Source organism: Hydra vulgaris, chromosome 07 (genome assembly GCF_038396675.1).
Source record: "Hydra vulgaris chromosome 07, alternate assembly HydraT2T_AEP".
In the NCBI taxonomy this organism is placed as follows: domain Eukaryota; kingdom Metazoa; phylum Cnidaria; class Hydrozoa; order Anthoathecata; family Hydridae; genus Hydra; species Hydra vulgaris.
In genome coordinates, this window is record NC_088926.1 from 23,942,501 (window position 1) to 23,966,774 (window position 24,274).

The 24,274-nt window shown below is 27.8% G+C and overlaps 1 protein-coding gene across 1 annotated transcript in view; it reads left to right on the top strand.

Annotated features, from left to right (window-relative positions):
• Positions 1-11,480, top strand: part of LOC100209501 (succinyl-CoA:3-ketoacid coenzyme A transferase 1, mitochondrial) — a 51,986-nt gene extending 40,506 nt beyond the window's left edge. The window contains exons 14-17 of the mRNA XM_065801407.1: positions 4,751-4,826; positions 4,903-4,989; positions 6,045-6,125; positions 11,120-11,480. Of these exons, the coding sequence (XP_065657479.1) occupies positions 4,751-4,826; positions 4,903-4,989; positions 6,045-6,125; positions 11,120-11,263 (388 nt within the window). The 3' untranslated portion in view covers positions 11,264-11,480. The remainder of the gene's footprint in view (positions 1-4,750; positions 4,827-4,902; positions 4,990-6,044; positions 6,126-11,119) is intronic.
• The last annotated feature ends 12,794 nt before the right edge of the window (positions 11,481-24,274 follow it).

A 24,274-nucleotide genomic window follows, 5' to 3' on the forward strand; every position in this document is an offset into this window, starting at 1 on the left:
TGTAAATTAGATAATGAAGGCATATATTTTGGGGTATTTTGACGGTCAAAATGGTAATGTCACCTTGATAACTTTTTTAAGGCAATTTTATAACTTACAATATAGGTATCAAACATCACTTAATAAAAAGTATATTACTGCATTTTTCAACTTTTTTAAATGCAGCCATTTAAGTAAAGCTTATATATATATGCTGAGTCAGCATAAAGTTTATTCCTAACTTATTCATGACAAAGTTAGCTATATCTTAATTTTATGTTATAAAAAGTTATTGTTAAAGGCTATTTGAGGGAAATAATAAATTTATACTTAACTAAATTTGAAAAATAACATATAAATATAAAAATAATAATGCATTAGAAATTTTTCTATAAATCTTTATTTTTTTCAATAATTTTTTCTAAGTCGCATATATAAAATTTTAGAAACTCAGCTTCTGAAATTTTATATATGCGACTATTTGTTGTAGATGGCAGATCAATGGTACATAAAACATGATTTGATGGGACCCAACACATATCTTCTCGTATGGGCCATAAAAAACTTGGGCTGGGACCATGTGGATGCAAAAATTGAAATTTATAATCTCCTTCTCTTTCATCTTTTTTGGAAATAATTCCAATCCACTAAAAATTGTCATATTTGCATGCTACGTAATCCATGCGATTATAAATAACCTGCTGCACAAGCAGCTCAGCTCATGGTATCTGCACAAGGTGAAATCTCTGAACATCAGTTTGTTGACTCAGTTTGATCCTTTTATAAGAAATTGTACATTTATTAATTGGTATAAAATGATGGAAGCATCTTGTTCCTGGCAAGGTTCTTCCATAGTAAACCTTAATTGTAATGATGACCGAACTCCATTTATTTCTGTTTTATAAACCAAAATGAATTAAATGTTTTTATATTGGTTACACAAAATTCAAACATCTTATCTACATATAAAATCTGTCCAGTCATTGTCCTTTTTAAACTGGCTTGTGCAGTCTTTTTACTGTGCCCCCAATACCATACTGTGCAAAAAAAAACCATTCAGCATCAATATCAAAGTCTTCTTTGTGATGGCAAAGAATAACAAAGTTCTTAAAGTTTTTATATTGTGCTGCATATCCATCAGTGAAGTAAATATTACTAATCTGTAGAATGTTTGCTTTAATGAAATTGATAATGAGCTGTTGTATTTTATATACAAAGTATACATCATGCTCAACGTCATCAGAAAGAAAGCAAAATAACTTAGATATCAGTTTACCATTTAATTTTCAGTATATAATAATAGGATGAAGTGTACATTTTGGTTTATTCCAGTGGTAACTTTGAACCCAATATTATAGGTACTTGGCGTGACTTTTAGCTAGAAATGAATGAGATGTAAGTTTATCTATTTTATTGTATGTAAGGTCAATAAGATCTTCAATATTGATTTTTTGATTGATCAGCGTAGTTCTATCAGTACCTTGCCATTGGTTAATTGCTATTTCTTTATCACTGTTATCAACTTTTACTGTTAAGAATTCTTTTAAAGCAGTAATACCAGGACATAGTAGACATCGATGTAACATGCACTCTAGATTATCCTGATTGCAAACAATCATTCCCGTTAAATCTTTGTTAATCCCATTAAGTCTTTGTTTTTTTTAAGAGCGTTAGTTAACAACTTAGCATTCTGATGATAGATACAGACACAAACACTGTGAGTGCCAGACTAGTTAGTGGTTACACACCATCTTTGGCAAAACTTTGAAAATCCAACATTTAAATTAGAGTGTTCAGATTTAAATGCAACATGAAGTTCTTATAAATTAATCAGTATTAGTCTTTTTTGCATGTGTTGCTTGTACCCTATACTGACAAAATCTTTTTTCCAGGCATCATTTGTGTGTACTCATCACTTTGATAAAAGCTATGAACTAGATAAGAGTGACCATGATTCTGGAGTTAATGTTAATACCTGTATTTTTGCAGAGTATGTTTTAGTTTATCTTATAATTCATTTAAAAGTGAGTTTAGATCATCAATTTTATGGTTATCAACTGAAGAAGTTAGTGGTGTAAATGAAGGTGTTAATCTAATCATAGGAACAATATTATAAACTTCATTTATTTTGTTTGTTGTTGCATCAGTTATTTGATCAAATTTTCTTTTGGTAGCTGGTAACCGTTGGTGTTTTGGCACTGATTTAAACTTGATAGGTGACACACATATAGATTTAAGTCTTTCATTGAGAGCTGAACGTTGTTCATGTTCAGACTCAACCCTGCTATAGCATTGATCATTTGATTCTAATTTTTTAATTATACTCTGTACCCTTTTGTAACAACTACTGCATAATTTCCACCCAGGTACAACAGGAATATCTTGTATTTTAAGAGTTATTGCTATTGATAGTGATATCTTCACATTTCCTATTTTAAAAAAAAGAACAATCATTTCTAAAAACTAATATCTACTAAGCATCATTGTAAAGAATATATTAGTATATTTATTAATTTATAAAACAATTAAATTTTAAATTTATAAAAATATTTGAATTTTCTTAAAAAACTATTTAGTTATCTTATTATTTCTTTATTTGATTTAAGTCACTATTTAAATTTATTAAATTACTATTTAAATCATTCTAATCATCAAAATAATATCAAAATTATCTTTTACATTTTTCTTTCGATTTCTGTGTTTTTTAAATAGATTACAGCATTTCTGAAAATTTCTTTTAAATCCAACCTAAAAGTGTTCTCTATTATAATATCAAACTGTAGTAAACAATTTTCCACAATCATATAAACCAGCTCTCCATAATAACTCATGTTTTTTATCACTTGAAAATGTTGATAAGTCTAAAAGACCTTGTCTTTTTGTTAAACCTTGTGACAGTTAGCATTACATTCTAATCCAATAGAACACTTTTCCATATTTTCCAACTTAATTTTATTCAAAAATCTAGTTTTGAAATATTTTACAAAATAAATATTTTTTATAAATACCATTAACATTATTTAGTTTATGGTAAATTATTTATACATTTATACAATATAATTGGATGTGTCTTATTATATAACTTCCTCTTATACATGATTAAAGGGTAATTAATTCTTATTTTATTTACATATCATATAGTAATCATTTAACATTTATTAATTAGTTAAGTAAATATAAAAATTCTGCAAAGTAACAGGAAACTAATATTTACAACATAAAATCAGAAGCAATAATATAATAATGACGAAATAATATAACCTTTTACAAAAAATGTCTTTTATAAATGCATTTTGATTACAGCTTAGTAAAGTTTCTATACTTAAAAAAATGTTGGTTTTTACAAAAAAATTAGCTTCAATAAATAAAAATATTTCTAATTATTGCTCTCCAAAATAAGGCCTCCAAAAAGCTTAAAAGAAAAATTTTTAGCAAAACTAAATTTTCAATTTTGGAAAAATATTTAATTTGTTAAATATATTTTTTTTGGGGGGGGGGGAGAGCCTAATGGAAATATTTAATATATTTTATACATTACCATTTTGACCGTCAAAATACCCCAAAATATATGCCTTCATTATCTAATTTACATGCAATTGTGGTGGTCAAAAAAATTCGAAATTTGTATCTGCCATGTGAAAGATTGTCTATGTACAAAATTTCAGGATGATACCTCATTTGGTTTATAAAATATTGTTATTTAACAACAAAAAAGTATTTTTTTAAAAATGCTGAGTCAGCATAAATAAGAAAATTGAATCCTGAATATCTCAAGAGCTGTAAGGGGTTGGAGGTTCCAAATTTCAGATTTTCCTCATTTTTATAAACCCTATAACATAAAAAAAAATTAGCACAATCCAAAACATGGGATGACATTTTTTGTTTTCTTCAGCTGATTTGACATGGAATTACCCTTTCTGCATCAAGACACCTAATGGCATGTTGAGTGTTTTATTTTACCGAAAATATTTTTCTTTAAAGTATATCATGTCCGGACCTCAAAAAAAAGGAAATTTTATAGATTTCTTATAACAATTTTTTTCAAATGTAACCTTTTTTAAGAAGGTATTTAAAAAAAACATCTTAAAAAGTGTTTTTTTTTTCACTTTTTGGTTTTAAAATGTTCTTTTTTTCAATAAATTAAAAAAAAACTGAATGTTATTTAAAAGTTTTTATTTTTTTTAACTTGCTATAAAATTTGCTTCTTTTGAGATCCAATTTGATATACTTTTGAACAAAAATATTTTAGGCAACATATGGCGCCCACTATGTTGTCTGGTGTTTTGGTGCAGAAACTTTTTTTTGAATTGATTGAAATAGTTGTGATTTTCTTAATCAGTATTAAAATGTTCATTGATTCCTACTACAGGCCAAAAAAAAAATTTTCTTTTGTCATAACCCTAATGGTCATACGGAATTTTTTTATAAGTATGAACTATATTAAACATTCACTGTTTAGTATGTACTATATTAAATATTCACTATAAATACAAAAAATCTTTTTTTCTTTATCTTTTCAGTAGCCTGTTTTTAGTAATAGATTTCCCAAGCTTGTAATATCTAATTTTCTAGTTTTTTAGCTCTATAGTAGTGTATTTTTCTAGTGGTTTTCTTTCAGCCTGAAAAAGATGATGATTTAGAATTTGATTTAATTGTTATAACAGTTTAGGATGGTTGTATACAATCATTTTAAACTGTTATAATGGTAAAATATTGATGTTTTAAAAAAAAATTTAATATTTATTTTTTAAAAGTACTCATTTTATTACAGTGGTCATTTGGATTTAACAATGTTAGGCGCTATGCAAGTTTCACGTTATGGTGATCTTGCCAACTGGACTGTTCCTGTAAGTGAATTTAGAAAATTAACATAAATAATTCTTTAAAAAACAAAAACTGATATCATAAATTTATTTATGTTAGGGCAAGATGTTAAAAGGTATTGGCGGTGCAATGGACCTTGTAGCCAGCCCTACTAGAGTTATTGTCACAATGCAACATATGGCTAAGGTTAGCTTTTTACGGTTTTCTTCCTTCTATAAAATTTTGTCTAAGTTATTCAAATATTTTTACTACTCTGAAGTCCTAAATACAAGGGGTGGTAATAAAAGCTGGGAATTTTAATCCAGGTCTAATAAACAGGGAGTGTGTGTGTTGGGGGTGGGGGTTAATAAAAGGAAGATAGGAATTTTTCTTAACTCTAATAAACAGGGGGATATATTGATAGTTTATAATTTATAAATCCAAATTAGTATTTTTTACAAACAATGCGTAAAACTATTTAATTCAAGCATGACCTGCGATCAAATCCGCATTTTCTAACAGCTGTTTTATCATGATTTCATTAGGATTTAGAATGCTGATATAAGTTTTATACTTTGGTGAGAAATAAACCATTTTTAACAAATCGAGATTTACTTGGTCAACAATTTTTATTTTAAGTTTTGAGATATATATTTCCTGTTGATAACAAGTAAAAGTTAATAAACGAGGGAGGGGAGGTCTTAATATGTATCGAATCAGAAAGTGATTATTAAAAATATTAGAGAATGTGTATTCGTGAGAGCTGTCACTATTTTTAATCAATTTGAAACACAATTAGACAATTTAATGTATAAAATCTAATATAATTATAATACTCTTGAAATTGTGTTTATCAACATAGGATCTTGCAGATTTAAATATTTAATTGAAAATTTCCACAAATATTATATTTGGTGTATATACATCTTAACAACTATGGTTACAAATAACAAGTAACTCATATTTGTTCATATAAAATGCATTTTATTTTAAGTTCTTCTTTTGGATTATATTATTACTTAATATTATATTATACTACTAAATTACATAAATGTAGAAATAATTTTAACAAGAGATCTTAATTGAAAATTTCTCTGTTGACTTCTAGTTCTTAGTTTTTATATAATGCAACATTTATTGTTTTTATGCAATATTCATTTTTACCATGATAATTTGTTGTCTTTTATATATCTGTAAATGTTTTTTGTTTTGTTTTTGTAAATGAATAAATTATGACAGTCATATTCATTATAACTTCATAGGGAAATCAGCTAAAGATACTTGAACAATGTACTTTACCTATAACTGGCAAACGATGTGTTGACATGATCATAACAGAAAAGGTTTGCACACAAAATCTTTTTTAAATATTTTAACTTTGTTTTTTTGTATGAATATGTTATTTTTTAATTTTTATATGTTTCTGGTTTTATATATTTTTTCTCTTAAATTTTTGGCTCTTTACCATTTCTCTTTTATTTTTATCTTATATCCAGAACCATGTTAGCTTAGCACCAAGTGTAAATTTTTCCTTATTTTAAAATGAGATTTACTGCAGTCAAATGCAAATCTCTTGCAAAGCAGTTATGCTCACTCAAAAAGAAAATAGTAGTGTCTAATAAAAATGTTCATTTTTATTAAGATTTTTTTTTTTTTTTTTTTTTTTGAATTTTGTAGCCTAGTTCTATGTTGATATAGATACAAGGCATTTTTATTTAAAGTGATTTTCAAAGTATTAGTTAAAATAAATTATTTGAACATTTTTAAAGTTTCCAATATTGTCTTTTAAAAAAACTGCAATCTAAACTCCTCCTTTTAGTAAACATACTTAATAGTTTCCATGCACAAACACAGAGCAAAAAATTATATAACAACATAAAGTTATTTTTTTTTAACAAACTATTAAAAACTGGTTAAAAACTTAGTTTCTTATTTCATTAATACTAAATAATATGTTATAATAATTAAAACCTAAATTTTAATTTAGAGTCTATTATTAATTAACAAAGTACAGATCAAAATTAATAAATTTTTGCAAATTTTAAATCAAAAGTATTATTTACACTTTGTTTTGTGCAATTTTTTTCTAATTAATAAAGATGAAATAAGAATTAATTTTAAGAGGAAGGTTTTTAGGCTAGCAAAATCAAAACACTTTTTTGATTTACACAGCAATACCAAAGATAAACTGTAAACCTATCTTTCTTAAGTAAAAAATATACAAATAAGCCTATCTATCCTAAGTCGACAAACTGACACCTCATTACCATTTTTTGAATAAAAAAATAATTTGAAATCTTAATAAAACTTTATATCACCTGATACATAAATGTACGTTTCCTATTAAGTGAGCTTTTTAAATGATTTTATAAGATAAAAAGCTAAATTGCAAGTTTTCCTAAAGAACTGTTTTCAGAACTTTAATAATATAAAGACATATATGTCTTGCATCTTTTTTGTAGAATATTGATAATAAAAAATATTTCAGTACAGTTTCCAAAACTTTGATAACTTCAAAAAAATTCTCAGTTTCAATTTTCTGAATTTTGATTAAAGTCATTTGATTTATACATCTTATAACTGCATCTTAAACTTAATTAGCAAGAAAACATGCAAGATGTCATTTCTAGCTGATTCGAGTCTATCAATGAAAAATATTATGACTTTGAATTTTTTTTTTTTTAAAAGAAAACTTGATTTCTACCCTTCCGTCAGTAAAAAGTTTTTTAAACAACACTATAGGTTTTGCCTATTATAATCTGGTTGTGGATTTAGGAAAAATATCATTGGTTAATCATACAAATAAGCTCTTTTGTGTTAATCAAAATTCAACACTAATTTATATTTTTAAAAAACATGTTTATAACACTTGTACACTCTAAAAACAAGTTTATTTGTTTCCGAATCTTCATTTTTGAGTAATTTTTTAACTCACATCTAAATTTGATTTTTATACAAGCTCTTTTTGACAAGAATAAAATGTGAAAAGAAAAAAAAAATTATTTTTTATTTTTATGTAATAAAAATTACAAGTTGCAACTACCCTTAAAAAATTTTAGTAACAAGTTGCCGCATGAGAATTATAGGGTTCTATCTGCATTTTTTTATGTTGTAAGAACTAACTTTAAAAATTTACGTTGTGTATTAATAGTTTTTCAAACTGTCGCACAGTGACCCAGATTTAACCTAAAAATGACAAAAAGTCCGGAATAAAAAGTGGAAGTTTTATAATTTTTAGACTTAAAATGTTAAAGTAAACTACTTTTTGGTCTAAAATCAACATTAATTAATTTTACAGATATTATTATTGTGTAATTTTAAAGGAATATATGCGTAAAAAGTTAAATTTATCACCAAAAAATTATGAAAATTTAAGGTATGTTTATCTTGTAAGCAACCTTATTTTCCACCTCCATACAATACTTTATTATTATTTTTGTTAAAGTAATGAGTACTTAGATATTTAAAATTTATTTAATTTTTTTTTTTTTAGATTTAAAAAATAAGTTTTTTTTAATTTTTCTTTCAAAAATTAAAATTTTAGTACACAAGTTTAAACATAAGTGCCAGCCAAAAAAAAGTTCCACGTTGTTCCATGTTCAATTTTAGTAAAATAAAACCACTAATCTATAGCCAAGTAAACTCTGCAATATTTGCTGCAACCTCCTGCTCCTTAAGGAGATATTTTAAATTGATTCATGCATAGTTTTGTCAAATGCAACACCGCCCCTCCCTTTCCAATTTAAAAATAGTTTTCCGACGCTTGTGTAATAATATACAATCTAGTATTTACCTTCTATTTTGAAAATAAAAGAAATCTAATCATAATATTATTTGGAAAAAAAAAATTAAGCTTTAAAAGTGAAATGAAAAGGTTGGATTTATTTTTAAAAATTCGCGAATCTGAAACAAATAACGAAGCACTTCCTGAAATACTTGTTGAATTTATCAAAAAATCCGAAATAATTCCTAAAGATAAACTTGGTGAACTAAATAGAATTGTACAGATTTTTATTTCGAAAGTGAAAAATAAGCTTAAAAAATATTGTAGAAACTATGAAAAGTTTTTAAAGTACGAAGATAATTGGCTCGGAAAAAATCTCATTAATTATAGTGTGTCTTTTCATCCTAGATCTGGAAGACCAATTAAGGAATGGGGAGATCTTTGTGAAAGAAGTAAAAGAGCAAAGATTGCAGATTTAGCTAATGAACACCATGTAGCTCTATCTCTTGCTGCATCAAAGAGTGCTAAATCAGCAGAAGAAAACGATTCAGCTTATACTTTGAAAAGAACTTCTAAATGTGTTGATGTAGCCCAGATGAGAAGAAGTATTGATTCCTTGACTCCAACAACTATGAAACTAAAGGAGGCTCTTGATCTGAAAACGCAAACTGACTTAAGTGATTCACAATACCAAGTGTTGAGAAATTCAGCTCTTTCTCACAATGTAAAAATATATCCTAGTCTTAATAAATTTGGGGAAGAAAAGCTGAAATGTTATCCTGAAGGTATTCAATTTAATGAAATGTCAGCAAAATGCTCATTACAAAGTATGCTAAATCATACAGTTACTAGGATTATAGATATGATTGATTTAAAGGAAAGTTGTAAAGTTGAGATGAATGGAATTTTGTATGTGAAAATTGGGTTCGATGGAGCGTCAAGTCAAAGTATTTACAAACAAAAATTTGATAGCCTTAATTTTACTGAAGAAGATAGCCTGTTCAGCACAGCTATTGTACCTCTTCTGTTTAAAGTTGAAAACATTGACTTTTGGAAAAATTCTAAAAGTTCTAGCTGCCATTTTTGTAGACCTCTTCACCTGCAATATAAAAAAGAGACATCAGAGTTGTGCAAAGAAGAAGAAGCTGATCTTCAAACTCAAATGAATCAGTTAAAACCCTTCTCAACAGATTTGAATATTGCTGGTGCAGTAATAACTATTAAGGTTACTTTTTAAATTGATATGACCATGTTTGATGGAAAAGTAATAAATTCATTGGCTGACACAAAGTCAACTCAGTCTTGTAATGTGTGTGGTTGTAAGCCCAAAGAGATGAATGATATAGAATTAGTTAAAAAAAAGCCTGTTAATGAGAAAGCCCTTAAATTAGGTATTTCAAATTTGCACTGTTGGATAAGATCTTTTGAATTCATCTTACATTTAGGTTATAAAATGGAAATCCAGAAGTTTCAAACCAGAACTGAAAAATAGAAGCTAACTGTAAATTTAAAGAAGAAATTTATTAAATCAAAGTTCAGAGAAAAGTTGAGTCTCATTGTTGATCAGCCCAAAGTAGGCTTTGGTAATAGCAATGATGGGAATACTTCAAGAAGAGCATTTGAGAACTCTGCGATTTTCTCTAAAATAACAGGGGTTGATATGGAAGTTATAAAGAGAATGCACATTGTCCTTATTACAATATCCTCTGGGTACCATATCGATAGTAATCAATTTTAAGTTTATTGTACTGATACAGCTAAAATTATAGTTAATATATATGGTTGGTATATAATGCCACCCAGTGTTCACAAAATTCTGATACATGGTTGCTCCATTTCAAAGCAATTTGATTTGCCAATTGCCCAATACTCTGAGGAAGCTCAGTAAAGTCTAAACAAGCAAATCCGAAAGGTAAGGTTTTATCACACGACAAAAATATCAAGAATTAACACAATGAAAGATCAGATGCACTACCTTTTGATTAGATCGGATCCAAAAATCTCAAGCATTTCATTTGTAAAACACAGGAGTTATCAAGGAAGAACTTTGCCTCCAGAAGTAGTGAACTTATTAGTAATTTAAATTGTAAAAAGATTTTAATATTCTGACTTGTTTATTTTTGTATTATAGATTGCGTTAAAGACTCATAACGCGCTTTGTTAAGCGTCTGCGCGCATTCAGCAATTTCGCCCGCGTCGAACGCGTGTGCAAGTCTTTAACGCGTGCGCGAGCGTTTGTGTAATAATAAAATAATGTTTTATTTTGGGTCAAGGAAGCTAAGTTTTTTACTAAAAATATTTACAAATTTTAAAGTCCTCTAACGCGTGTTTTGACGCGTACATGTGCATTATACAGGTAATAAGTGCATGTAAAAAAAAATTTAAGTTGCTAATTCGAATTCCTTGACCCCAAAAACCCCATTTTGATGCATAGTATAAGCTTAATGTACATGTTGTTAATAGTTAAGTAATTTTTGCCTCTTTTAACTTAATCTGGGTCACTGTGTGTCGAAGCAAAAAGTGGAAAAAAAATTTATAATCAGTATTGAAGCTTGAAGTATTTTAATGTATTATTATGTAAATGAGATAAATGCTTCAATTTTATTTTTTTAGTGTGTTTTTGAAGTCGATCCACATGATGGCCTTATATTAAAAGAAATCTGGCCAACGTTAGGAATTTCGGATATTAAAGAATCAACTGGTTGCGAGTTTCTAATAGCCGAAGATCTTAAACCAATGCAGCAAATAGAAGATTAAAATGCAAAATGCGTTAAATATGCATAGATAAATTTATTTCGGTTTTACTGAAAATTTAAATAATTTTAGTAAAAGTTTTTTTAGCAAATTTTTAATTTTAATTAGGCAAACTATGAAGTTAATTGTATTTTTTTTTTTTATTATTGGTATTTGTTTTGGCAGTATATTTAAAATTGAAAGCTAGAATAAATTCCAGTAAATAATTTGATTATAAGCATATACCTTTTAGTATATTCAAGAATATTAATGTTCATGAATCAGTGCTTACACGTTTAAAAAATAGAAATCGTGCAGTTTCCATATAATTTAACCTAATATTCAAGTTTATCATGTTATAAAATTCTAAAAACAAAATTAAAAATTATCTTACAAAAAATAATTTAAAAAATCTTTTAATTTGTTGTTAATTTATCGTGCATTTTTTCTTAAAATCATGTATAAATCTTAAATTTGTTTTGTAACAGTGCTGACAAAATACCTTGCTGGGTGGACAGCGGGCTTTGAAAACCTGGAAAAGTTCTAGAATTTGAAAGGTCCTGGAAAAACACCCATTTCAGCATTTATCTTTGGAAACTCTGAAACTTTTTCATGAAATAGTTCATTATTCCGTAATCATCTTATACAGAGTTATTATTTTGTGTGGATTTATACTGAATTTGATAATTATGTATTTTTTGTGATGCCAAAACAAAAAAAATTAGTTTGATGTTACTGTCAGTATAATTAACATCAAGTTATCTTTCATAAATCAGTATATTTTGTTTTTTTGCTTGCTAAAATCAATATATCCTTAAAAAACCCAAATTTTATTTGAAAAGTCCTGCAATTTTGAATTAACTATTGGCTGACCACCCTGCCTTGACAAAACATCAAAACTGTCTTGTTGGAAAAACTCCGCTCCAAAACATTTTCTGACTTCATTGTCTTTTGAGCAGACTCGGTTTCCAAGCCAAATGCAACTGTTTCTAAATAACTTAGATCTCTTAACTCATTTTGCGAAAGTTTACTGAGTTTTTAAAATTGGAGTGCGTCTTGTAAGTTGGCTAAAGCCGCGTTTTGATTTCTTCGAGTGTAGATGGATTTTAGTGTTTGGCTAATCTCAAAAAAAGGATCATTGTAGCCGAATCTTTTCTTCCATTTATAATTGCCGTCCTCAATAACAGCAATCATAATTTCACAACAATATTACAAAAATCTTAACTCCCAAGGTGACAGAATTCAGTAGTAACAGAGCAGGTGGATCTAAGTACTCTTGAGTCCTTGAGCTTATTAACATCCCGCCGTTTATTAATTTTTACTTGTTACCAACAAAACTTTATATCTCTAGAAAACTTAAAAAAAAATTTAGTACTTAAAAATATGTTCGAACTTCCCCCTCCCACCATTATATCAGATTTGGACTACAATTTTTTTTTTTGTTCTTTAATCCTTACAAATTCGTAAAATATAATAGAATCTTTACAGAGTAAATAAAATTTTAAAAAATGATAATAATAATTACAAAGTTACGTTATACAAAAAAATATATAATGTAAAATTGTAAAGTATTAGAAATTACTTCAAAGAACGCGGAAAACTTGCAGAAGACCGACGGTCTTGTCATCAAGAAACCGCTATGCGTTACTAATATTTATAGATGCTTTTATTTAAAATGAGTTTATATATATTTTTTTAAAAAAACAAAAAAATGTTATCGGTTTTCGGCAGAATGAGAATAAAAATCCAAAATGCAAAAAAACAAAGAAAGCAAACAAAAAGTAGTTTTTAATTTTATTTCAATACACATTAATATAAGTAGGTACACGATTTGGTAATATATAGTCGTTTGAGTGTTGATAATTAAGCCTATTATTTGCTTTTGTGTTTTTGTTATTGCTGTTGTTCTTGAGTTATTTAGAGTTTTTTGAGTTATTTAAAGTTTTTTGAGTTAATAGAGTTTACATAAGTTTCGGAAAAAAGTTAGTTTTATACATAGTTTTAAATGTTTTTGGGTTAATAAAAATTCATAAAGTTGTTAGTGTTTAAAATGAGATCTTTTAATAACGTTTCCAGAGTATTTAAGTTATTCGATTTTTCTAGTTGAGTATTTTTTGATATTAATTTGTTATATAGATAAGGACCACGGTACAAAATGGAAAAGTGCGAGAGATTTGTTTTTTTAAAAGGTACGTTGAAGTTTCCCGTTCCTCTGGAATGGTATCTATTTTTGTTATTTTGGAAAAAATTCTTTGAAAAGTAAGAAGGAACAAATCCAAGTTTATATTTGAGCATAAATAACAAATTTTGGAATATATTGATTTGATATACATTTAATACTTTCAAATTTTTTAAAAGTGGCTCAGCATGCGAGAGTCTATCCTTATTAAAAATTATTCTTGCAGCATGTTTTTGTTTTCGATATTGTGTGGTTAGTTTGGATCTATGAGTGCTCGCCCATGCAACATTAGCGTATATGTAGTAGCTTTGTATAAACGAGAAGTATAGAAACTTTAAATTATCAGGAGACAGTATAGAACTAGCTTTGTAGAGGATACCAATGTTTTTTGATATTTTGGTATTTAATATATCTATATGTGATTTCCATGAGATGTTCTCATCAATAAGTATCCCAAGAAATTTAGTTGCTTGGGTTCTCTCTATTTCTTTAGTATCTATATTTAGCGAAGGTAAATCGGGTGGTATTTTTTTAAGGTTAGAATGAAAAAGAATGTATTTGGTTTTTTCTGTGTTTAGCGATAATTTGTTAGATTTTAACCAACTGTTTATTTTTTCAAGTTCAGCATTTGTAGTTTCATAAAGTTCTGTAATTGATGAGGATGCATAAAATAAATTGGTGTCGTCCGCGAACATTATGAAGTCCAATTTACTTGAGGCTTTAGGAAGATCGTTTATGTATATTAAAAACAAAAGAGGTGCAAGAATGGAACCTTGGGGGACACCGCATTTTATTTCGAGTAATTTTGAAAATTTTTTTCCGCATTGTTTTCTGTCTAGTAAAAAATTTTTGAACCAGTTTAGTGCAACACCTTTTATCCCATATTTTTCCATTTTCCTAATTAAGATAGCGTGATCTACCGTGTCAAATTCCTTTGATAAATCAACAAAGACTCCAAGGACGTATTTTTTGTTTTCAAAGGAGTCATTTATATTATTTATAAGATCAAGAATTGCGTGTTCGGTTGAATGTTGGTTCTGGAAGCCAAACTGTTTTTCAGTTAGGATTTTGTTATTTGTTAGATATTTATACAGTTTATTGTATATTACTCTTTCCAAAAGTTTTGAAAATTCAGGTAGCACTGAGATAGGTCTGTAGTTATTTAGTGTAAATGCATCACCGGTTTTTAATATTGGTATTACCTTAGCTATTTTTAATTTATTCGGTACGGATCCTGTATTAATTGAAGATTTAAATATTTCATAAATTGGTTGTTTTATTTCCGGAAACACATTTACAACTATATAGCTACAAATGTCGTCTATCCCAGGGGCCTTATTCGTCTTAAGCGAGTTTTTTTGCAATTTCTAGTTCTTCATGGTTTAGTCCAGAGAAAATATTTAAACAGAAATGTTGGTTTGTTATATAGGTTTCGAAGGAGATATCAGGGCATTTTTGAAGCCATATTAGGGCCTATGTTTGCAAAAAAGCTATTGAAGTTTTCAGCGATAGAAGTTTTGTCGGTATATTCAGTTTCGTTAACGATAATTTTATCGGGTAAATTATTTGATTTAGTATAGTTTTTACCTATTATTTCTTTCAATATGTTCCAGGTTTTTTTAATATCACTTTTGCTTTTTTGTAGTTGTTTTGAATAATATACTTTTTTTGAATTTTTTCTAATTTTTTCAAATAGATTTTTGTATTCCTTGTATGTAGTTAAGTTAGTTTCGTTTCTGTTTTTTAAATACTTGATATAGAGTTTTTGCTTTGTTTTTGATGATTTTCTAATCCCCTTAGTTATCCATGGGCAGTTTAGATACTTTAGCTTTATTTCGTTCTCTTCAACAGGGAAATGTTTATTGTAGTGATCTAGAAAAATATTTATAAATAAATTGTATGCGGAATTTGTGTGTCCAAGGTTACATTCTTGATACACTTCATCCCAATTTACTACCAATAGCGAGTCTTTAAAATTTTTAATAGAGAACTGATTGATTTTTCTTTTATATACTTTAGTTTTAGGATTGTTATAGGTTCTTTAATCTTGAGATAATGAAAAATAAATAGGAAAATGGTCTGATAAATCGGTTTTGATAATTCCTGCTTTTAAAGAAGTTTCAAGAAATGTATTTGTTAATATATTGTCTATTGCAGAGATGGAGGTTGGGGTTATCCGAGTAGGTTTGTTGATGATTGGAAGGATACATATTTGAAACAGATTATCAAAAAAGAGTTTAGTAACCGCGTTTTCTTTGTAGTTTAGACTGGTAATATTTAAATCTCCTTTAAAGAAAATATTTTTTCCCTTGTCATTCATTTTAAGAAAGATTTCATTTAAAAATTTGAAAATTTCGTTATATCACCTTCTGGAGGTCTATAACAAGTGGAAATTATAATATTTTTTTATTTATTACCCGTTATCTCAATAGTAAAGACTTTGCTATCAGTGTCTGAGATGGAGAGGTCTGGTCTTACTTTAAACACTTGATTATCTCGGATATACGTTGCGATCCCTCCTCCCCTTTTGTTTGTTTTTCTTTCAAAAGATATTAGTTTATAATTTGGAATTTGAAAATTTGTGTTCGTTTGAAATAATTCATCAGAACACCACATTTCAGTTATGCAAATCATATTGAATGAGTAATTGCAATCTATTAGAAAGTGTTTTAGTTTATCAAAATTTTTGTTTATACTTCTTATATTTATGTGTATTGCAGTAAAATTATTTTTTAAATTTTCGAGTTCAGTTTTAAAAGTTTCTAATTCAAAGTATTTTGAATCAAAATTATTTCTGTGAAAAAACTTGCGCATCAGAGTCGTAAAAATCATTTAAAATATTATTAGCAGTTTCGTAGACGTTGCAACGCAGCGTTTTAAAATCTATTGTTTTGTTTTTGTTTTCGTTAGTCATTGTGTAAAGTGCGGTAAATTAAAACGTGCAAGCATAATAAAAAATGTACAGAGTTATTTCACGTATCTCGACTTAGTTAAAAATTAAAATTATTTACGAAATTCTCTGACGAATATTTTATCATATTTGATAATAACAAATTTATCTTCCTTTCGAAATCTTTTTACATCTTCCCAAAGCTTTTTTCTTATTTCCATCATTTCGTTCGCATAGTCTTCATTAATGAATATTCCGGTTCCTTTGAGTTTTTATGATAGCGTTAAGATTTTATTTTTGTTTTGAAAGTCTAGTAGTTTAATAACACTGATAAACAAATAAAATTTTATTGTGCAAATCTTGTTAACTAGGTGCATATTTAATTTGTTTTTTAAAACAAATTAAATATGCTGATTTCAAATATGCAAACCATTTTTTACCATCGCGTCAAGTTGTAAAGATATTTGGGTTCAAATCTTTAGTATTTAAGGTAAAGTCCCTAATATTGTCGAAAAAAAAGTTATTCAAAAGTATGTTAACCTGGGTCTCAAAAGAAGCGCATTTTCATAGAGATTTTAGAGAAGATAAATATTTTTACTTAAAATTTATTGACAAAAAAAATTATGTGAAAAAATGCTAAAGAGTTTAAAAAAAATTTTAACTAAATGTTTCTCAGCAATAATTACAAAAAGTACTTATTTTTATTACAAACAAATACCATTTTTAAAATCTTTATGAAAATACGCTTCTTTTGAGACCCAGGTTGACATACTATTTAAATAACTTTTTTTTCGACAATATTAGGGACTTTACCTTAAATACTAAAGATTTGAACCCAAATATCTTTACAACTTGACGTGATGGTGAAAAATGGTTTGCATATTTGAAATCAGCATATTTAATTTGTTTTAAAAAACCACCTAGTTAACAAGATTTGCACAATAAAATTTTATTTGTTTATCAGTGTAATTATAGTTCTTGGAGATTTATCTTCATTAGTTTTCCCAATGCGGTGAGCTCTTTCTATGATTACGTCTTCAGCGATTCCCAGTTTGTTTCTAAATAGATCTTTAACTTTCTTTGCACAGTCATTCCAAGATTCCATGGGCAGCTTAGTTAAACCATCAATCCTTAGATTAATACGGCGTGAACGATTTTCAAGGTCAATATTTTTTTTTTTTAATTGTTAATTTCCATGGCCATCAAATTGTTAGTTTCCGAAATTTTTTTTAAGATGTTTTCTTCCTGAAAGTTGATACTTTCCTTTATTTCATTGATGTCTTTTTCAATTATTATAACCTTCGATTTGCTTTTATTGAACTCGTTTTCAAGTTTGTCGAGCCGATCTGTTATTATTTTTAGATTAGCACTTATGATATCGCTAAATATCTTTTCCTGTTTTTTTAAAAGGTTGATAGCTTCACTAAGAATGCTTTTTTTTTGTTCTTCCAGTTTGGTGGTTATTAGTTTTTCAATATTTATCATTGTAACTTCCATATTGTAAATTTTTTTGATAAACACGTCTTGCTCTTACCATGCCGCAATTTCCACCCTCCTTTTTAATACCCCTCCTCCCCCTTGTATTAAGGACTCAAGAGTATTAACTTACATTACTAATACCTGAACCAGAACTAGTATCTATAGTCAATATCAAATTCAAATGTTCCATAGAATATAATAAAAAATGTTGAAAACGTTCTTATTTAAACTATGTATATTTATAAAACAACAAAAAAATCTTACATAAAATCATAAATCTAACAAAATGTGATAAATCACGGAAAGTGGAAACACTGTAATGAATATTAGTTCAATAGTTAATTTCTGTACAAAAGTACTGTTTAAGCTAATTTACGCCCATGTTTTCCACACCATATTCCCTACCTTAAAGGAATATCATTTATGGACGGAAAAACCTATTTCTTTATCATAGATATCAAGCTCTGCTACATTTTTAACGATAGCACTTTATAATTAATCGGTTTAAAAAGGTGAACAAAACTAACATTAGTAATTACCACTCTATCTTTGTCTCATCTTTTTTGTTTTTAAAAATGCTTGAAAGTATCATGTACAGCTGACTAATTATTTTAGTTTTAATAATCTGTTATACAACAAGCAGTTTGGCTTTAAAAATAATAAATTAAGCATGCTGGATAATTGCAAGCTGAGCATGCAATTATCCAGCTTGTACGTGAAACTTCCAATTCATTTGAAAAATGTTCATTCTTATTAGGAATCATTCAAAAACATTTGATACTGTCAATCATGATATTTTTCTTTATAAAATTAATTACTATGAAATAAATGAAAGAGTTAGTAAATGGTTTCAAATCTAACAGAAAACTCTATATTAGGGCTTTTAACACATATCAACTTGCATGAAGCATCAAATCTATTAAGTATTATGTTTGCTGATGATACAAAATTATCTTTCTTTAATATGTTAAAAATTATCAAATCTCTAAAGTGAAACCTACTACTTCCTATGATGAATGAAAAACTCCAAACGTATCTAAACGGTTTAAATATAACCAGTTAACTTTAAATGTAAGAAAAACAAAATGGATTATTTTACACTCACTATCTAAAAAAAGTATTCTACTCACAAATTTACCAAAAATTCTTAATGACCGGATAGCGTAGGGTATTGCCTACGTCACAAAATGTTACCATGACTAGTGCTTAGACTCCGATGCGGAAAAACAAATCAAACGATGGTGGTAAAATGTGAGACTTTGGCCTGTATTTGTATTTCTGATAATAATGTTCCTGGTGCTAAACTCTTTAAAAATCTAATGGAATGCAGTGTAAATAAGCTTAAGCAGTTACAGGAGTTTCATAATTCTTCTAAAAGCTATCAGTTTAAATCTTCCTGTAAATCGTAAAGATGACGGAGAAAAATGGTATAATATTAAAACTACATCTGTATTTGTTTATCTAAAGAAATTAATAAGAGCATTTTCATCTTTTCACACGTGTATCATTTTGTTGTGGAGTCTGTCTCTAATGCTTATACTTCTTTCTATTCAGCGTATGATAATTTACTGCAAGATATTGACGAGATTGATTGTGGCTATATTAAAGAGCGGGTTTGTTGAAAATGTGAAAGATAAATTTTTTTCTGAAAGTGACATTTATTTTATTAGAGAACATGTCCATTATTCAATAAATTGTGAAAAAACTTATTTGTTTTTTTAACTATCAGCAATTCTAAATATACTTTATGTAACTGCAGATCTAGGGAAACTAGAAGATTCTGTCTTTTTACTGCATTTCTTTTGCTTCTATGACTTATTCAATTCCTAAATTGTTCATTTGTCTGGGATCAACAACATGGTGTCCTTCCTATTATACTTCACAACTACTTTATTAATAGAACCATATATGGGCATAACACAAGATTGGTTACTTACAATATCTTAACTATCCCATTAAAACCGACAAGTAAACATGGAATTAATTATATTACATGCCCGTGTATCTTATCTTGGAACTCCGTTCCGAACACCTGAAAATCAGATCCCATCCTTAGGTTCAAGAATCGTTTTTTTAAAGTTACTCCATTATTTCTACCTAAAAAGTTACGCTTAACTTTACTCTTTACCTTTTTACCTCTTTACCGTTTTCTTTACCTTTATATTTTATAAATATTTTTAATGAAGTATGTTTTATAAGTGTCATTAAATAAATATTTATGAAACTCTACTTTATTATGTGGTTAACTTATTTTAACGTTAACTTACATATTTAACTTTCTTTTACTTTGTAGATAACTTATTTCATATTATTATCATTATATCTTATTTACTTATTTTATTATTATTATTATTTTTCCTTTTTCTTATTTAGGTCATTGCGCTTTATTAGTGAATCACTATTTGCAATGACCTTTGTTTTATTGTAACATCTTGTTAAAACAAAATATATTGTTATATTTATATTTTTTACTTAAATAATTATGCCATTGAACTTGGATTTATTGATGAAAATGTATGTATATCTGATTCAGTGGAAAAAAGTAAAAATTGAGAGAGAAAAAGCTTTATAAAACCAGATAAAATGTATAATTAGGATCCTAGGCCGCTTAAATATAAACAGGCAAACTGTGATTCTGTTTCAAAGTTTGTTATTGATCTGCATATAATCTCTTCGCAAATCATAATTTATGTGAGAAACACTTTTACAATTTAATTATGCTTATTTTTATTTGATGAGAATTTTTTTTTATCAGTAAATTGTTTATCACCAAGAACTTGTTAAAACTTCAAAAAAAAATTTCTTACTAAATAGCAAAAAAATTCTTAAAAATAAAATAAAATTTGTAGTTGAATTACTGGAACTCTTGATCAATTCTTTCATTTGGCATCAAGCAAGATTAACAGCATTTGCATCAAAAATATGTTTTTTCAGAGGAAACATTAAAAAATTTGTTTAAGGTATTCACTTGTCTTGAAAAAAGTTGTCGAAAAAGTTGATGTTGGTTTTATATTAATGAATATGAAGTATGACATTGATGAAGACCTAGAAGCTTTTATAAACTATTTTTGTATTACAAATAAAACTCTTATTAAAAATGAAATTTGGTTCAATTAAATAAAATCTACATTTAGGTGCTAATCCAGATAGACTTATGACAATAACAAAAAGTTATGTAGAAGTTATAGGAAAACAATCTTTAAAAATTTGAGCAGCCGTGGTGCAGTGCACAGTGGGTCAAAAGTGACATTATCTAGCCAAAACCTCTAAAACCAAAATTTTTTAATTTTTTTTAATTAGAAACAGTTTATTATATTGAAAAACATAATTTGTGGAAAAAATAACATTTGTTTTTTAAAAACTTCAAATTTTATTACATAATTACGCAAATTATTAAAAAACTCATTTATTTTCCATTTATAAAAAATTCCGTTTTTACCCAACAAAATTAACAACAAGGATATTATTTAAATTTATGTTTTACGCCGAGTATTCTATCGTTGGCTCTTGCAATAGTTCAAGTACACCAGATGGTAGACTTTTTTTTTTGTTATGTATCTTCTTTCTTAATGTGCAAATTAAAGGATCAGATGAACATAAAAGGCGATGAAAAAGGTCTATATTGTTTTTTTTCCGATCGCATTTTCTTGTAAAATTTTCACGAAAAATCTTAGAATCCTTATTGGTAGCCTCTTGAGCCTCTTCAGAAAACATACCTAATGGAAGAGTAAATTGTTCGATGACTTCATAGCCATGAATCAAAATCTTATGAAGTGTTTGGGTCATAGGATACCAAGGGTACAGGAATACATAGAGCGAAGCAGTTTCCCAACAGAATGTTTTAAATTAAGATGAGTTAATTTCATAAACACTTGATATTGTGGCCAGAATAATATGAAGCCTTTTCATTAGATCTACATTGATGTTCATTATACTAGCTGAGACATCGTATTGCTGAAAAAATCGCCTAGCGGTGTTGCCATCGTTTGATGTACCTGCCTTACCTATTCTCGGTTGGTCTATGACAAGACCTATCCTTGTTCGAAATTCAGCACAGACTTCAAGCTTTCTCAGTTTAACAATATTTTTTTCGTCTTGATTTCTAGCCTGCCATTTCATAATCGGCATATTATAAGAGATATGGAGCATACATTCTAAAAACCATATCCAAGCATGCAAAATTGAAACACCATGTTTTGTTTGGAGATGCACCACACACTGAACAGCATTGGTATGAGTTGGTTGCTGTGGAAATAATAGTTTGAATTTTTCCATCTATCATTGTTAAATTTACAATATGTTGTATTTCAACTTCCTTTGTTGTACCGTCCTCCAATAAAACAGGTACAACAGATAATGTTATCTCTTTAATAGAAGCTATAATTGACTCATATTCTGCAAGAATTACTAGTGGGGGCTCTAAGCATAAATATTTAGCAAAATAGTTCAAGATGTGATACCAGCATGAAACTTGAAAATTTTTTTAAAAATGGATTTAAAAAACTTCATTTTATAGTGTAAAATCGGCTTCAAATAAAGACAGAAATTATGCGCGTGGTCATACTGCAAAAGTTTTAAAACAAACAGAATTTAATAATTTTTTTAGGTTAGTGAAAACAGTGTATGTAAACAAAAAATGTTTTTTTAAGTTGTTTTTTGTTCATAAGTAAATGTATCTTTCAAAATAAGTAATTCTCATGAGCATAAACCTCATGCATTAGGTTTTTTGGTATTTCCGTAGCAATTATAGTTTACCAAAGTGATTGATATATTTGTTTTTAAACCTTTAAAATTTTAAACTATTTACTAGCATTTATTGACTACAATAAATCTATAAAAAGCTTGCTACTTTTAGAATTATTATTATTTATTAAACCAAAAATTGAAAAATTACAAGTTTTTATATGCATTTTTAGTGTATGCATTCCCAGGAAAAAAAGTTTTATAGAATTTCTACAAATTTTTAGAACATATGATCTATAGAAATTCTACAGAATAAAATTTCTATAGAATCTCTATTAATTTCTATAGAAATTCCAATAGAACATTTTTTTCTACTTTTTATTTTATAGATAATAAAGTTTCATAGCAATTTCTATAGAAATTAATAGACATTCTATAGAATTCTATAGAATTTCTATAGACCATATGTTTCAAAAGTTTATAGAAGTTCTATAGAACTTTTTTTCCTGGGTTAGGTAAACAAGTTCAGTGGCACTACCGGGAACTATATGGTAAAGATAAATTATTAATGATGATCGGCGGGTTACACATAGAAACGGCCTCATTATCTTGGAGATTGGTTAGAAGGCAGTGGTTGTTGTGATTCCATAGCTAAAGCCGGTATAACAATTTTTGATCGAGCAGAATCTATGCTAACTGGTCGAAAAGTAAAACATTCCAGGTATGCAGCTCAAGTTTTATTGGCTGGTTTATACTCACTTTTGACTAAAGCATTCAAAAAATTATCTACAATTTCCTTTGAACTGTAGATCCAACAACAAAGAACAGCATACACCCAATTTAACTATTGGTTTACTGCTATGGAGTTACAAGCAATAGTCTTGTTGCTTGTTAAGAGTTTCAGAATGGGAAATTTCAATATGTTTGTCAGTGCTTTGGAACAAGTTGCTCCTTGGATGTTTGCTTTAGATCACACGCACTACTCTAGATGGCTTCCATTTTTTCTTTGTGGCATGAATATGCTACCTTATAGACACCCTGAGATACACACCGAGTTCTGCAAAGGTTTTTTTGCGTTTCAAAATACAAGACGCCATTTTTCATCTATGGCTACAGACCAAGCCCATGAACAAATCATTAAGATCATAAATGGAAATGGTGGCTCAATCGGCATTTTAGATAACCCAAGTGCGTTGATGAAGTGGATGGTGTGTGAACCACTACTTCCTGAGCTTCTAGAAAGATTTAGAGGAGAAAAAGATGACGATGAGAAAAATCATCACAAAGATACACCTGCCTTTGAAAAAAATTATAATGAACATGTATCAGAGTTTATTGAAGTTATGAAAGATTTCGGAAATCCCTTTTTAATAGAAGAAGACATTCTCATGAATTTATCAACAAAGACATTACTTAATGCAGAAGTTAGAGCATCCGTAAGAAAAGCAAAGCAAATGGGTATTGAGTCATCTAAATGTTATATTCAGAATTGTTTAACAATTGGAAGGGTTTCAATATATAAGACAATCCCCCAAAATAATTTATGCTTGTTTAGAGAGAAAAAAATCCTTGCCACTCAAAAAGGAAGGTTAAAAACAGTATTGCTTAAAGAAGAATGTAAAATGTTCGCATCACTTTATGTTGCATCTCAACATAGAGATGGAGATTTATATGATTTTTTTCGACATGAAAATCATGCTTATCCACCAGCAATATCTGAATACGGCAAACTCCGAAAAACTAATAAATCGGATTATCTTAAATACCTTGAAGAATATTCGGCACCTTCTTTGACTACTCCTAA